Raw genomic sequence first — 14,852 nt, 5'->3', positions numbered from 1 at the left:
ATTCGCGCGCACAGCATCTTTAATGAACTGCCAATTATTGTACATTTTTTCTATAATTAGATTGAAATTGAAATCATTTTAAAACTCATTTGGGCGCATATTTGGGAAGACCTTAGAAATTGAGCTGACTCTAGCTTTTAATAAATGGAATTAGAAGAAAATGGCGAAAACCAGTAAAAATAGAGTTTTTTAGAGAAATGCTTTAAAGTTTCTGTAATATACTTGTAGAAGAAATCTTCAGCGATTTGAAAGAAATGCTCAAGAAATGCTAAGCTTGTTGGTTATTTGCTGAACATTTTACCAGGCATGGAAAATTGTGAAATCTACGCATAGCACGTTAAATAGACTTTAATTACATTGCACATATATGCCTAACTAATTCATTTATAGGCAGAAGGATGCGATTTTTTCTTAAGGCTTATCTCTTTTATGCATTTCTAGACATTTACAAAACAAATAGATTATAAATAAAACAATCGTGCAATCAGAGAATTGTTGTTACAATTTTAAGCAACATTAATTAAGCAACTTTAAGCATAATTAATTAATTAAATGCTCTGTAATATTTAAACTTGGTAAATGCGTGGCTCAAGTAATTGAAAACATTTTAAATAATGTGTCCATCTCTAATTTCATGCTTTAGTTAAGCTTCCAACCATGGCGGACTAAGCTGCTTTGCGGCTGTTGGTTTCCGTTGCACTGCTTGCCATTCAACAACTGCTTGTTAAAGCAGTAGGAAACGCTTTCTGAAAGATTTGAATAAAAAGTGTAAGCAATCATAAAATAAGCAATATTTGCATCTTTCTACCACTAAGAGAAATATATTGTTTATTGTTTCTTTTACTTATATAATAAAGAATATTGTATGCATTAACTAGTATTATTTATTTTATAAGCATGTTAATGAAATGTATTCAGAGATATGAAATGCTTCCTAAGAGTGACTGTGTCAGTTTAATTCTATTATTCGAAAATTGCTCAAAACTTTTACAATATTTTTAAATAATATAAATATATTTAAAATAACTTTTTTTTCTTACAAAATCAACTACTATTTGTCGCTGGTCGACTTCAAAAGCTCAATTCGATGTTTCTGATGTTGTTTTCTCCGAACTTGTATCATTTATCCAATTTTTCCATATAATAAGTATCAACTAATAGATGCCTATTTAAAAACCTGAAATGGAAATGTTTGCCTTTGTTGTTTTTTCCTAAGTTTCAACCTTTTCGCATGCATTATTAAAATTTTTGTTTTCATTCCAAACATGTACTAGAAGTTTTCGATAATGTTTTTTCAAAATATGCAGTTCAGCTTGGCACTTTTCCAGCTAGGACGTTTCCAATTTTCCCATCTGAGCAATTAAATTTATGTATTTTCATTTGTCGAAATGCAAATACAATTATTGTAATTACTCAAACTAGAAACTTTAGTGGCGTAAACAAAGTGCGAGCATTTCCAGATATTTTTGTTTGCTTGGCACTGCGGCCTTTTTTGTGCTCTGCTCCGTGAACTTTGGGCAAAAGTTGCAGCTAATCTGGCAGACATGCACCGAGACTTTTGGCAGTAACGTCGAGCTACTTACCCAAACAATCGGCAGCTGGAACCCAACTTTGACAATAAACATTTGGCAAACAACATGGAATAGCGACAGCGACACGGCGTTAGTTACATTCGCCTTGTTGTTTCTAACTTTTTGTGCAATTTTTTCATTTTCTTCATTTACTCGTACACCCGTATATGTTCGCACATATTTTCTGTTTTCTTTTTGTTTTTCGTGTTTTCCGAGGACGCTTTTCGAATTTTTTCAATTTGCAATCGCAAGTTTCTTGCGCTGGCCCTGCTGCTGCTGTTTTGAAGCTTTTGTTTTAAGTTATGCGGACAAAAGCGTCGCCGCCACTTAGACAGTCGACAACAACAATAATAATAATGGTAGCAACAACAATAACTACGCGAAATAGACGAGAAAATAATCCCAGATTTTCGCTGGTCGCGACAAAAGTTTTACTCCGCCTGGGCACTTGTGAAATTTTTCGCTTGAGAAATACTTTTAACACTTTTCTGTTTGCCTTTTCCACACCGAATTCAATATGAAAATAAAGGATTACGTGCCAGCACTGTTTTCCAAATTTATGCTCAGCTAGGACTGGGGGAATGGGGTCCTGTAGCTGAGCTGACGTAGACGTTAACATTCTGGTGTATTCTGGATAATGGTTTGAGTGCTCAGCGATGCAACGAATTTGTTTTGACAGTTTATTAATTTTCTGTTTAGTCGTCCTTGAAATTTTTCAATTTCTTCATCTTGTTTGCTGACGCACTTGCGAAGGAGACTTCTGCCTGACTGGCACTGCGTGTACTTAATTGTTTGAAGGATACATGTAGTATGTCATTGAATATTTTAGGATTTACTACACCACCACTTAAGTTCATTCAATCATTTAGTCAACCACACACACCTCTCCACTTAACGAGCTCTTTGAAGTGGCTGACACCCTTCCTTCAAAATTACAAGCCAGTTGAATAGTTGAGTAATTTGTTTTTAAAATTTTCATTTACAGACATTTTTTGACCCCAGAAACAACTTTAATGTGAAAATAAAACACATCGTTTTTTCTTAAAAAAAATATACAAAATCAAACAATTTCAAAAAACCTAAAAATACGTATATTTTTTATTTTTTTATTTATATATGAAATCAGAAAAAAGTCATACGAAAAGAAAGGAAATTTAATCACCAGTATACACAAAAACCTCCCAAATGCTTTTTGAATTCCTTGTTATTTCGGGGTTTACATAAAACTCACTTTATCTCTCCATTCAAAACTTTAAATACTATAAAGTTCCAGCTGCAGAATGCCTCATTAATTTGTATAGAACCAGTCTGGCTAATAAATCTTCCCCCACCGGGTCTATGATTCCATTTTTAATTCCTAACTTCTTTTCTCTGTTAAGTTTTTATTTTTAATTGATAAATCGGTTGACGCCTCTGACAACACTTGACTGTGAATCGGGGCATAGCTAGTCGAAAGGAAAATAATGTTCCCCCACCGAGTGGGAGGCGTTTATTAGATGTTACTGTAATAAATGGAAATTGTCAGGCTGTGGGAAATTAAAAAAATTTTCATTTTATTCCATTTGTTTTATTCACAATAATTGGCTCATAAATTGGTGTGTATCTATAATTAGTTAATAATGAAGAGTATAGGTTATAAAACCTTATCAACTTAAATATATAGAAAGTGTGTTTTTAATAAATAAATAAATTATCAGGTTGTGGGAATTAAGAAAAAATTGTTTGCCTGAATAGCAAAAGAGTTTTGTAGTTATGGGTTCTTAAAGGTGACACCCTAATTAAACTTAACTTGTCTTTAAAATTAATCTTTTGGTATTAAACTTAACTTGTCTTTAATATTAATCTTTTGATATTAACACAACTCTTCTATTTTTTGCTCGCGTGCCGTTTGCCATTAAAAGAAAAAGAAATAAACATTCCTCCAACCCTAATCAGAGTGGTTTTCTTATCAAAATATAGTAGCTATGGCTAATTCACAATCTCTGGCTAACCCACAATATGCGCCTCATAATTCGCAAATGCCTTTTAATCAGATTGATATTATGGCTACATCTAGCGGGTTGTTAGCATTGGAAATGCCGCTTGATAATTGCAAAAACTTTACTGCCCTTTCATGACAATGCAACGCCGAAAATAAAACCGAGAGATAAATTGCATTTGTAATGCGGGGCAGAGCCAGAGCCATGTTTGAGTGCAAAAAAAAGTTTGTCTAGCGTCTAGAGGCGTGACCATGTTGGCCAACTTGGAGGGCCAGCTGCTGGTAATTAGCCAGCGCATTTACAGCTTGCCACTGACCTCTCAGTTTGTCTCAGTTTTGTCTGTAGAGGGCTCTCTTTCTCTTTTTGTGGAAATGCCGGGCTAGCGGGTTTGGAAGATAAGATTGCGAATTTGTTTGTTTTTGTAAAAAGTCGTCTATGTGTTTATTTTTTGCCTTCGTAGGAATTAGAGTAGCTCAGAACCTTATCGTTGATAACTTCCTTAACCTGCTGGGCAAAAATGAAGTCCAAGTGCCCCCAAGTGGGTTCGGGAATCTCGTGGAGGAGTCGCATATTGGGCAAATATTCGGGCAGGCGCAGCACATCCTCTTTGTTGGCCGAGCCATCGGCGAGTCCATAATACAAATAGACAGCGGAGGAAATTTTAGTCAAGTCATAGGACGGGGGCTCTGCCTGGCCATAGGCCTCCAGATTCTTCTTCGTGCCCCAATCGTACTGCCTGAAGTCGTTCGAGACATAGGACTGTACGAAATGTATGCCCTGGTTGGACGAAATGCCAGCGGGATGCGTTTCAGCCAGCTGCGGCAAGAGAGTCTGCCGGGAATTTCGAAAAGTTAAAGCAACTCTGCATAATGGAAATGTGAATTGCCAACTTACCACATTCAGGTTGCCTAGATCGGGTCCGGCCCACATCAGGAAGAGTGTCTTACAGTATTCCAGCATAATGGTTTCGGTGCTGCACATTGTGTCGAGCAGACGGGAGATGAAGGTATTCTGGGGAATGAACAGTTGGTTTTCGAGCAAGGAGGCGCCCGTTCCAGGTGTGCCGACATAGGGGGCGGTGGCCACGACAATGCCGTCGGTGACGTTGCCCATGAAAATGGGCGGGGCCAGCATATGGGCTGTCTTGATCTTCTCGTTGTATTCCGGTCGGAAGGAGCCCATCACAAAGAACGTGGTGCAGCCCTGGGAGTGTCCCACATAGTGGAGAGCCTTCTCACCCGTCTCCGCCAGCACATAATCGATCATGGCGGGCAGATCGTAGGCGCCAATCTCGTGCCAACTGAACTTCCAGAAGTACGGATGATTCACACTCATCTTCGTGTTCTGGCGCGAATACAGATTGCCACGAGCATTGCCCAACCAGACATCGTAGCCCGCATCGGCAAAGTTATAGGCCAGAGCGTTATCGGGTCCGTTCAGCAGGAAGCAATCGGAGCAGCTGAAGAGGCCGTGCTGTATGAACACCACAGGACGCTGCTCCTGTGCATTGTTCAGCTTGGGCGAGTAGGGAATGCGGAACATGTTCAGCACGTAGCCATCCTCAGTCTCCACGAAGTGGGACTCGCCGGGATAGCCATGGGACTTGATGCGATCCTCCTATAAGAGAAAAGCTAGACCATTTCAAAAACCAGCGACTTCCCAGTGATGCGTCAACTTTACCGAAGTGGTTATGGGCTTGAAAGGTATGTCGATGAAGGGATTGGCTTCCAAATCATAGGCAGCTGCGAAAGCCACCAATGTTAGTAGTAAACTGAATTTTCTTAGCATGTTAGCTGTCTTCCGAAGTTGCAGGCCGAATGACTGGAATGGCTCTGCTTGTGGCGATTTTTAATAGCTGGCCTATCTAATCTATAGATTAGCGCTCGAGTGGGCGAATTTTCGTTTTCGAACGCACATGTAATCATCAATGAAGTGATAATTCTCAAGATTTATGTCTGCTATCGTTCTGATAGCAAGAGGAAGCTCAAGAACATAAACTAATGTCGAAATCTATCGATTTATAATTGTTTTGTGGTGAACAGAGGCAATAAATTATTGAAGATAATACATAAATTCACATGCTTCATCACTTCTTGATGTTATTTTTGGCCAACTTTCAAGGTTCGCCCCCCATGGGGGTCTTTGAAATGGTTTATGGTGTTTATGCTTCAAATAGGAAATCATATCGATCGTCAGGTGTCATCGTTTGAGGAAACTAAGAATTAGCTGCGGTCAATAAATTATGAAGTTAATGTTAACAGCAAACATTTGATGAGTGGTTCGAAACAAATTCTTGAGAAAAGGTTCTTCCATTGTAATAAAAAAACAGATAAAGAGAGGCAGGTTCTGCACTTTATTGGACATTAGAAGAACCTGCTTTAGGTTTCATATTTTATACGAAAGGATGATTAGCTCTCCTTTTTTCCACCCCTTACTCTAGTATTCTCCATTGAAGGCAAACAAATAAGTATTTTCTCGAATTGAGCAGAGAGCCAGAAAAGCTCGACCCTAGCAATTGTCTTGATGTTTTTCTATTTCTTTAAATGGTCTAAGGTGTTTATGCTTCAACTAGGAAATCATATAGGTTGTTAGGTGTGGTCCTATGAGTTTGAGGAAAGTAAGTGTTAGCTGCTGATTAGTGGTTCGAAACAAATTATTAGGAAAATGTTTTCCATTCAAAGTAAAGCAAACAAAGAGAGGCAGGTTCTGCGCTTTGTACGACTTAAGAAGAACCTTGTTAAGCTTTCAAAATTTTATAGAGAGGGTTGGAAGGACGAAAGTGTGGATATCATATGATTGAGTCGCCCTATTATGCTGATTTAAATGATACGCTTATACTAAATGTGATCGAAAAAGCATCCTTCCTCGCCTCCCTCTAGTATTCTCCGTGGAAGGGTAAACATATAAGTATTTTCTTGAATCGAGCAGAGAGCCAGCAAAGCTCTACCCCAGCATTTGTCTTGCTGTTTTTGTTTGGCAACGATACCTAATTTCGCAGCGGATTTCAACAAATCGCTTTCTTGTGTTGTTCATATACAAGTATGTATGTAGGTACATACAAGTATATAGAGTATCCTATACCTTTGTTCTGGTTGTGGTTTTGTGGGATTTCGAGAGGTATGTATTTCCTTACAACAACTGCATGCATCCGCAATTTCAACGGCACAAATTATTTACGCATTGTGTGCAGCTCGGCGGAATTGTGGCGCTTCCAGTAGACTGAATCGCGGAATGCCACCCACTCGAACAGTCGAGGAGGCGTAAAGAGCGCGTATCTGCGCGGCTACGCCTGACTTGATGCGAACTTGGTCGCGAGTGACTGAGATTGGCATTAACCACAGGACGAATGTGCGCGCTCAAGGACTGCCATTGGCAATGACGACGACGGCGACGACGCAATGCAGATAAACCGAAAACTGAAACGTAAATGCGGTTCATCGAAATTATGTGAGTGGGCGAAATCAAGACAAGATTTTTTGCATTTTTCTGGCGTAAAATAGAACAGAAAACTGGAGGGGGAAGACTGCAAGCCTTGTCAAGTTTTCGAATGGCACACAAACCGATTTGGGTCTGCATTCTGTTGCCTTCGAGCACGCCTCTGCAAATTCAATTAAACGACTTAATTGCTGTTGATGAGCAGCCACTGTTTGCCAAATGGAGGCGCAACGTTGGCGGCAACGTTGCATAAAACATTGTCCTAAAAAAAGATTCATTTAGCAGTCTCGATCGTGACTTATCATAAATCAAAGCCACATCTTGCCAATGCCGCCGCACACTGTGGGCGCTCACTGCACATGTGGCAATAGCTTGAAAGCCGATGCTAATGCTCGCATTATGGCCAACTCTCAACACTTAACACTTGCTAGCTACTAGCTGCTACTGCTACTGCTACTGCCATGGTGACGAGGCGACGTGTCAGGCTTGTGTTAATTTGCAAACTTAGAGTGCCACTTGCAGACACCGGAGCTGCTGGGCTGAGGTCACGACTAAGTTGAATGCCACGCTAAAAATAAGCTGTGGCCCTTAAGTGCCTCCGGCCATTGCTAAATGGATATCAATTATTGATTTCCAAGTGCAAATTCGCTTAGCTCAGGGGCCTTAAAGTGTGGTTAGTCTAGTGTGGCAGAAGACATCAATTAGCTGACATTTTCTTGCTTTCAAAAATCAATAAAAAGTGTTCTTCATTTGACTCGCATATCAAATCATTAAATAAATACGAAATCATTTGCGTTAATTAAAACACATTTGAATCAACGCTTATAATAACAAAGTTTATTCCAATTATTGATATTTGTTTTACGTTTTTTATTCATAGCCTTATCACTTTTTAGGCACTTTATTTCCATATTTAAATACTCGCATGTGGGGGAAAAATAGCATGAAAAAATTATGGAAAGCAGTAGACAGAAAAATTATTTAAATAAACAAGATAATAAAGAAATAATTTAACACAACGTTTATTTAATGCAAGCATTAAAGTTTTTACAGGCTAGCAGATGAAAGTTCATGTATGAATGAATAAATGGTGTTGTTTAAACAAATTTTTTTATTTCAACTCCTTTTTTGTATTTAATTAAAAACTGGAAACTTATGTTGCAAATTGTTTGCTATTATGCATAACCAAAGTTAAAAAGCCAATCATTATTCTCAAAAAATTGTTAAAATGTAAAAAAACATGTTACAAATATTTCTCATTTATTCGCGTTCGTTAGTGTTGAAAGCTTTGTGTAATCATTTAATCTCTCGTTAAAAACTATTGTAAAAGTTAAAAGTTAAATACCAATTACCAAAATGCAAAGAATTAAATTTTTCGATGTAAATCGATCGATTTTCGTTATATTTTTCTTTTCTTCAAAAATTAAATAAATATTCTAAAATTGCAAAAACAATATATGTACATGCTTTATTCCGAATTAATATTATTATTATTAGTTTGAATCCAGAAATTGTTAAAATATAGAAACTAACACACACACAACTAATCAACGCTAATTAATTCAGTGTTCGAGTATAAAGTTCAGAGCCTTTTGTATTCGCGTCTATTCATAACGAAATCTATATATTCTTACATTCTGTTGAAATATATATATAATGTATTTCTTTTAATACTATTTACAACAATTAGGCACATATAGGATACAGGATACGAGTTCCTTGCATGTCCTGCATCTGTCTTCTGTTGTGATGCTCAGATTCTTAGACTGGATGGATGCATTCCTTTCTCTGGAGTTGCGGAGGGAATTGGCTGAGTTTTTTGTCTCCACCCTTAAAAGAAAAGAAAGTTCTTTATTATTTTTCTGAAAAAAAACATTTCTTTTCCGCATTTTCAATAATTTTTCTGCAACGTGATATTTACTATTATATTGCCATTTATGCCAGACTATCAATATTTCGTGCATTTAAATATATGTATATGAGGTATCAAAATGCAATATTTCCACACGAATAAATATGCTTCTTTTTCATATGTGCGTATTTTATTTTTATTGGGGAATATCACCTCTTTATTTTTATTTCTGCCCGCCGGCAATTGACAGGCACAATAAATTGTAAAATATGTGCAAAACTTATTTATGTATCTCGTGCTGGCTGCCTGCCGCCTAAATAAAAATAATAAAAGAGCTATCTACAGTTACAAATTTCTATATACTACATAACAGATTTTGCATTCAGTGGCTTGGCTCTGGATCTGGCTCTGGCTCTGGCAGAAAAGTTGGCTGTCTTTGCCTCTGAAAATATAAAAACATGCAGGAGGGTGGCGGGGGGGCGGCAGGCAAATAAATTTCAGGCCAGCACTCGCAGGCACTCGAAGCTCGAAGGGGTGGGAGGGGTGAAAAAAAAATTGAAACAAGCAGAAGAAGGAAAGTAAGTATCTGGTAGAACACTTTTTGGCACTTGCTTTCATGGACTATTTTGCAGACAAATCGTTTCGTTAGCCGTTGCAAAGTGAAAACTTTGAAATACTTCACGTACGCACACATTTTGCTGAAAATGCTCAAAATATTATAAACTGACAATTTTATTTAATTGTGCATAAATTAACTATAAAATGCCGCCGGCTGCTGGCAATGTTTGTTTAGAAAAACAAGCACACTTCATACGCCCATCTGTGCTTTAAACAAATCGATTGGAACATAAACAAACAAACAAATAGTTGCCGCTCACCACATATTTGTGGCAACATTTTTAACGTGCGGCCACTAACTCATGCAAAACCAATTAGTTGGTCTCGCATCGTGCCACATGCAACCAAAATGGGCGCATCCATGCTCCATATACAGAGTGCCTCAGTAGTGCTGTTGTTTTTTCTTCTTTCAAAGAATCTGCCTTTTGTTTAGTATCTCGCTGCTGCTTGCATCTGCCTCATTAACAACTTGAGTTGTTGTTGCTGTTGTTGTTGTTGTTGTTGTGGCATCTGCTGCTCATGCAACTGCAACGCTTTTTGAGTTTTTGCAACCTCGCTTGTTTGTGCAATCTTAAAGGCCGTTAACGCAATTACCAACACCATTCACTGCAGCGGGTGTTTTTGTTTTTGTGCTCAACATAGAAGTAACATTTATACTCTGAATGCAAGCAATTAAAACGGTAATGTTATACAACTTTATTGCAGTCCCAATAAATTGAAAGGGAGACATTTACGATCGGCTTAATGACAGCTGTGTGCAAAGATGTTTAATCAGTCTTGTATACTGTATCTGAGCTATTTTTCATCACCAGTCATGGAAATTGATAACGCAATTAATCTCTGAATTGAATCGATCTATCAAGAATGGATAGATTCCTTTTTTAAACGGGAATCCCCTAGTTCAAATAAGCCAACGCAACCAACGCTTTACGATTTATAAATTAGTATTATAAGTAGTTGACTAACTGCAATTAAATGGATTTCTTGTTCCCCAACCCAAGCCAATACAAAACAAAGCAATATTAGTTGACATTTAACAATAATACATACACAACTAATTAATAACCAATTCGACTATTATTGAACTTAAGTGAAAACCCACATATGTATAGTAGTTAACAGAAACATTTGTTATAAACAGTTTATGGACAAACGCCATAAAGTTGACGATTAATTAATTATAAACATAGCAGCAATCAACATTTATAAAGCATGCCACAGGCAACATCATACAGGTTGCATAGCATCGAACAGCCAACTCGTTCGCTCTTATACCGCCATCAAACGTATAAGAGAGACACAGAAAACACAAACATACATGCACGTACGTGCATCACCCCGCGGGTGTCCATTAAAAACAAATACAAATTGAACTTTAAATTATTAAAAGAACACAGGCTATGCGAATGTTAAAATCACATCACAATTTAATGAAAATTGGCGGCTCAACACAGAAACAGCAAACTGGGTCTTTACACCTCCCCCTCTCAAAAAAAAAAAAAAAAATGGACACTAAGCCGACAGCTTTAAGTGCACAACTTTTAATGGCCGTTAAACAAAAAGTGCAGCTCCGCTCAATGAAAAATTAACAAACAAATGCCAGACATTTCAATCACGAAATTGTTTGCCTCTAATTGTGCTAAATAAACAAGCAAACGTATAGACGAAAAAAGAGAAATTAATCGCAGGACGCGCTTTTGAACACGCAACTGTCCGAGTGGCGATTCAAAAAGCAAAACAGCAGCAAATCATTAAAATAATTACTTAAATCATTTTAATATTTTCAATGTGAAGCATGCAGAAAATCACACTTACATTGTGAAAATCAATTTGTTTTATAATAATTTCATATGGGTTGAAATCAACAAAGCGTATAGTATATAATAACGTTAGATGGTTTTGTAAATACTACATAATTCAAATGACCAGACACTTAAAAAAATGGAAACAGCAACTATTCCTATTACTATTTTCTTGGCTATCATACCAATACCAATTTGAATATAACCCACGATTTTGTGTTCTAACAATGTTCAAAAGCACAAATTAATAATAATAATAATAATGAATAAAAGAATACTTTAATTAATTTCTTATGATTTAATAAAAGTGCATAATTCTTATAGAATGTTAAGCTAAGCTAATATATATTTCATCCAAGCATTCATTGCAGCCATTAATTAAAAGTTTAATTATTATTATTACTGCAGAAATTTAAAAACTACAAGTAATTCAGTTAGCAGCTTAAACAGATTTAAAAAAATATATATATATTCATTTTATAATTACAACTAATTTTAAATGTTTCGTTTTCTGACTTTAATTTTAGGAAACTCAAGAGAAAAGCAGTCTTTTAGAAAAACCCTAGGAACTCCACTTTGCTGCTTTTGGAAAGTTATTGTGAAACAAAGACTCAAAGAAAAGACTACACCGAACTCTATTTAAAAAATTAAGCTATTAGGCTAAAACATAAAGACCTTCTTTTGAAATTTCTCTTTCTCAATTTCTCTGAGTGCATATTTGTAATATTGAATTAAATTAAATCATTTTCAAACACATATGAAATATCAGACAAAGAGCATTATTTCATGGCTTGTCAACAATGACGAGATAAATTAGCAAAACTTAAGCTATAAAGTTATTAAAAAAAGGAGAGAAAACAACGAGCGGTAGCGAGGCAACATAATAATTTGTGTCTTCTATTATGCTTAAACAAAAGGTGCAAAAAACAATGCAAAAGAGGGAGGGAGAAAAAAAGCATAAAACGTAGCAATGGGAAAGGCATAAGCGTCAATTTCTTATCGTTGACTTCGTAACGAAGCCGTTGCAACTATAGCGGGTGTTATAAAATGCGCCAACGAAAGGGGAAAGGGGAAAAGGGAAAGAGAAGGAAAAGGTACAACAAAAATGTAACGACACGCCATAAATAAAGAGTTATGTTTTGCAGCACAGACACACACACACACACACACACTTACATACATACAATATAAGTATTGTCCAAGCCAACTGTTGATATGCCCCGTTGGCTAAAACGTTTGCATTACAATTTGCCGCTTCGCTCGAGCGTTACGTTTAGCCGGCCAGCCTGTCAGGCGGGCAGCCGGCCATTCGGCAGCCGTGTGGCCGCCTTGGCAAGCCGCACTTGTGCCGCTTCAACGCTCGGCTCATGCCATCGCCGGCAGCAGCGGCACAAACAAAACACTCCCCGCTCATCAGCCATCCACCAACCGCCATCCGCCACACAACATCGACCACTCAGTAGGCCATGCAGCGTCGTGCCTGAGCCCATTCACCCATATTTGCTGGGCTTTGGCGGTACATACACAGAGAGAAAAATTTAAGAGTTTTATGCTTAAATCGTTATCAAACAGTAGCAGAGCTTTTTCTACTATAATCTTGATCTTAGACCGTTTTAGCATCGTCTTGCCTTGATTTCATTTTAAAAATTTTACCTGCGTTTGTTAGCTGCACCTTTTTATTAATCATTGAATTGATTGGAATTAGTATAAAATATTATTTTATTTATTTATTTATTTATGGGCTAGCTTAAAGTTAAAACTAAAAAAAATAAATAAAATATAAAATATTAATGATGCTTAATTAATGGGGAATAAAAAATAAATTCTAGCCTCTGTTATATATAGAAACTTCAACTCCACATTCTTCAGTCAGGCGTTAGTAATTATGAACAAATGATATATTAATAAATAAATAAGTAGCTTCTTTCGATCAATTGAAAAACCTTAAATTGAATTACAAGATTCAAAGCCACACAAATTATTTTAAATATGTTCAACAAAATCGCTGAAAATTAGTATTCAAAAACAGAGTTGGGAATTATAGTTCAAACTAACAAAAAAAACACTTTTTTAGTCATTCCTGTTATTTAAGTGAGTTTTCATGCCGCTCTAATAGTTTAGGCCTCTTTTGAATGCTTAAATCAGGTTAAATTGTATTGTTATTATGAATCTTCTGGAATGCATTTAAGTGTAGTTTATATTTAAAGTGACATTTATACTTATATTATTTGGGAATTTCTTGGCCCTTTTACAGTTTTAACCACTCTCCAATGCCTAAATCAACATTCAAATTGTTAAGCCCTAACTTTTGGGTAAAATGGAAGTAAAATTTCTCATTCAATTTTTAATTTTCTCTTGGTATTTCTTGGACTTGTTCAATCCCGATTGGTCTTGACTTAAGCACACTTAAGCAGATTTCGATTAGAGACAAGCAACAACCATTTTCTATCAGTGTACACACACACAATCATACATAGTTGTTGTTATTACTGTTGACTGCCACATTTCGATGCGGCCCACCATAGTAATTGCTCCATTACCGTATTGTACGCGCCAAACTATTGAGTATACCTACACAGATATACATATATGGATATAGATATGACGATGTGAATGTACGTGCGGTCAAAATTATGGGTTTGCCTCACGCTTCTGGCCATGCTCGCTGTCATGTTTGTATTTGGAATCGCATCTTCACGCAATTGAATATTTGGGAAAATTCAATTAACTTTTCCGCAATTTTCCAGGTTTATAATTCATTTAAATGGGCCTGTAATCAAATGCGATTGTGGGCCATTCTATAATAACTATTTTAAATTAACCCAAGCAAAGAGCTAAGACAAGCAAATAAATAACTGAAATGAGCCAATTTTTTCTTGACCGAGAGATATTTTTGTTTGAATTTAATTGAGGAGAATGATTTGGGCGATCCACATTCCCTTCACTTTTTCAATCCTTTGAAAAGTACGCTAGTTTGGAAGGCAGGAATCGAAGGAACTTGCAGATTATGCTTGATTATCTCAAGTTTCCGATGAACACATTTATTTAACCACTACTATTTAAGGATAAATAAATGTGTCAAACGAAGAAGAAAGTGTGTCAGTTGTCAATTAACAATGGAATAAGAATTAGCATTACCTTTTCTTTTTTGAACCATCCCCGTCTCGTTCCTAATTCCATTTAGTATGCCATTTCCTCTGACTTTTCAACTTGGTAACGAGCATGCTAATTTTAAATTAAAATCAATAAAGTCTTAAACAAACATACAACTCGAATTAGTTCAAAGCGAAAGAACACCAGCAATATAAAACATGCAACAAACTGGTTTCCCACTCAGCTGCAGTTTCAACATTGCCACTGAACCGTACCCATTGAGAAAGCTCCACACACAGATACACACACACACACACACATACAGCCAGAAGAGTGTCTCGGAACGACGACAGAAAGCGCTTGCTGCGCTCATTCAATATTCATTAAATATTCTAGCGACTGCATACGAATTTAATGTTTTTGCTGCTCCGCTGCTTCCCCATCTCCCGCCCCCTCTCTATATCTCTCTCCTATGTTTCTGTATATTTTTGGTCATTTAGTT

At 36.7% G+C, this 14,852-nt stretch overlaps 1 protein-coding gene across 1 annotated transcript; it reads right to left on the bottom strand.

The window, feature by feature from the left end:
* Positions 1-3,987: 3,987 nt before the first annotated feature.
* LOC115631837 (lipase 3) lies at positions 3,988-5,341 on the bottom strand. Its single transcript, XM_030528679.1, has 3 exons — positions 5,231-5,341; positions 4,445-5,167; positions 3,988-4,381 (listed from the first exon to the last, which is right to left on the bottom strand). The coding sequence occupies exons 1-3, from the start codon at positions 5,336-5,338 to the stop codon at positions 3,992-3,994; spliced, it is 1,221 nt and encodes a 406-aa protein (XP_030384539.1). The 5' UTR covers positions 5,339-5,341; the 3' UTR covers positions 3,988-3,991.
* Positions 5,342-14,852: the final 9,511 nt, after the last annotated feature.

This window comes from Scaptodrosophila lebanonensis, unplaced genomic scaffold, assembly GCF_003285725.1.
Source record: "Scaptodrosophila lebanonensis strain 11010-0011.00,11010-0021.00 unplaced genomic scaffold, SlebRS2 tig00001412-arrow-pilon, whole genome shotgun sequence".
Taxonomy (NCBI): Eukaryota; Metazoa; Arthropoda; class Insecta; order Diptera; family Drosophilidae; genus Scaptodrosophila; species Scaptodrosophila lebanonensis.
The sequence above is the reverse complement of the archived record's forward strand: the minus strand, read 5'-3'. Positions and strand labels throughout refer to the sequence as shown.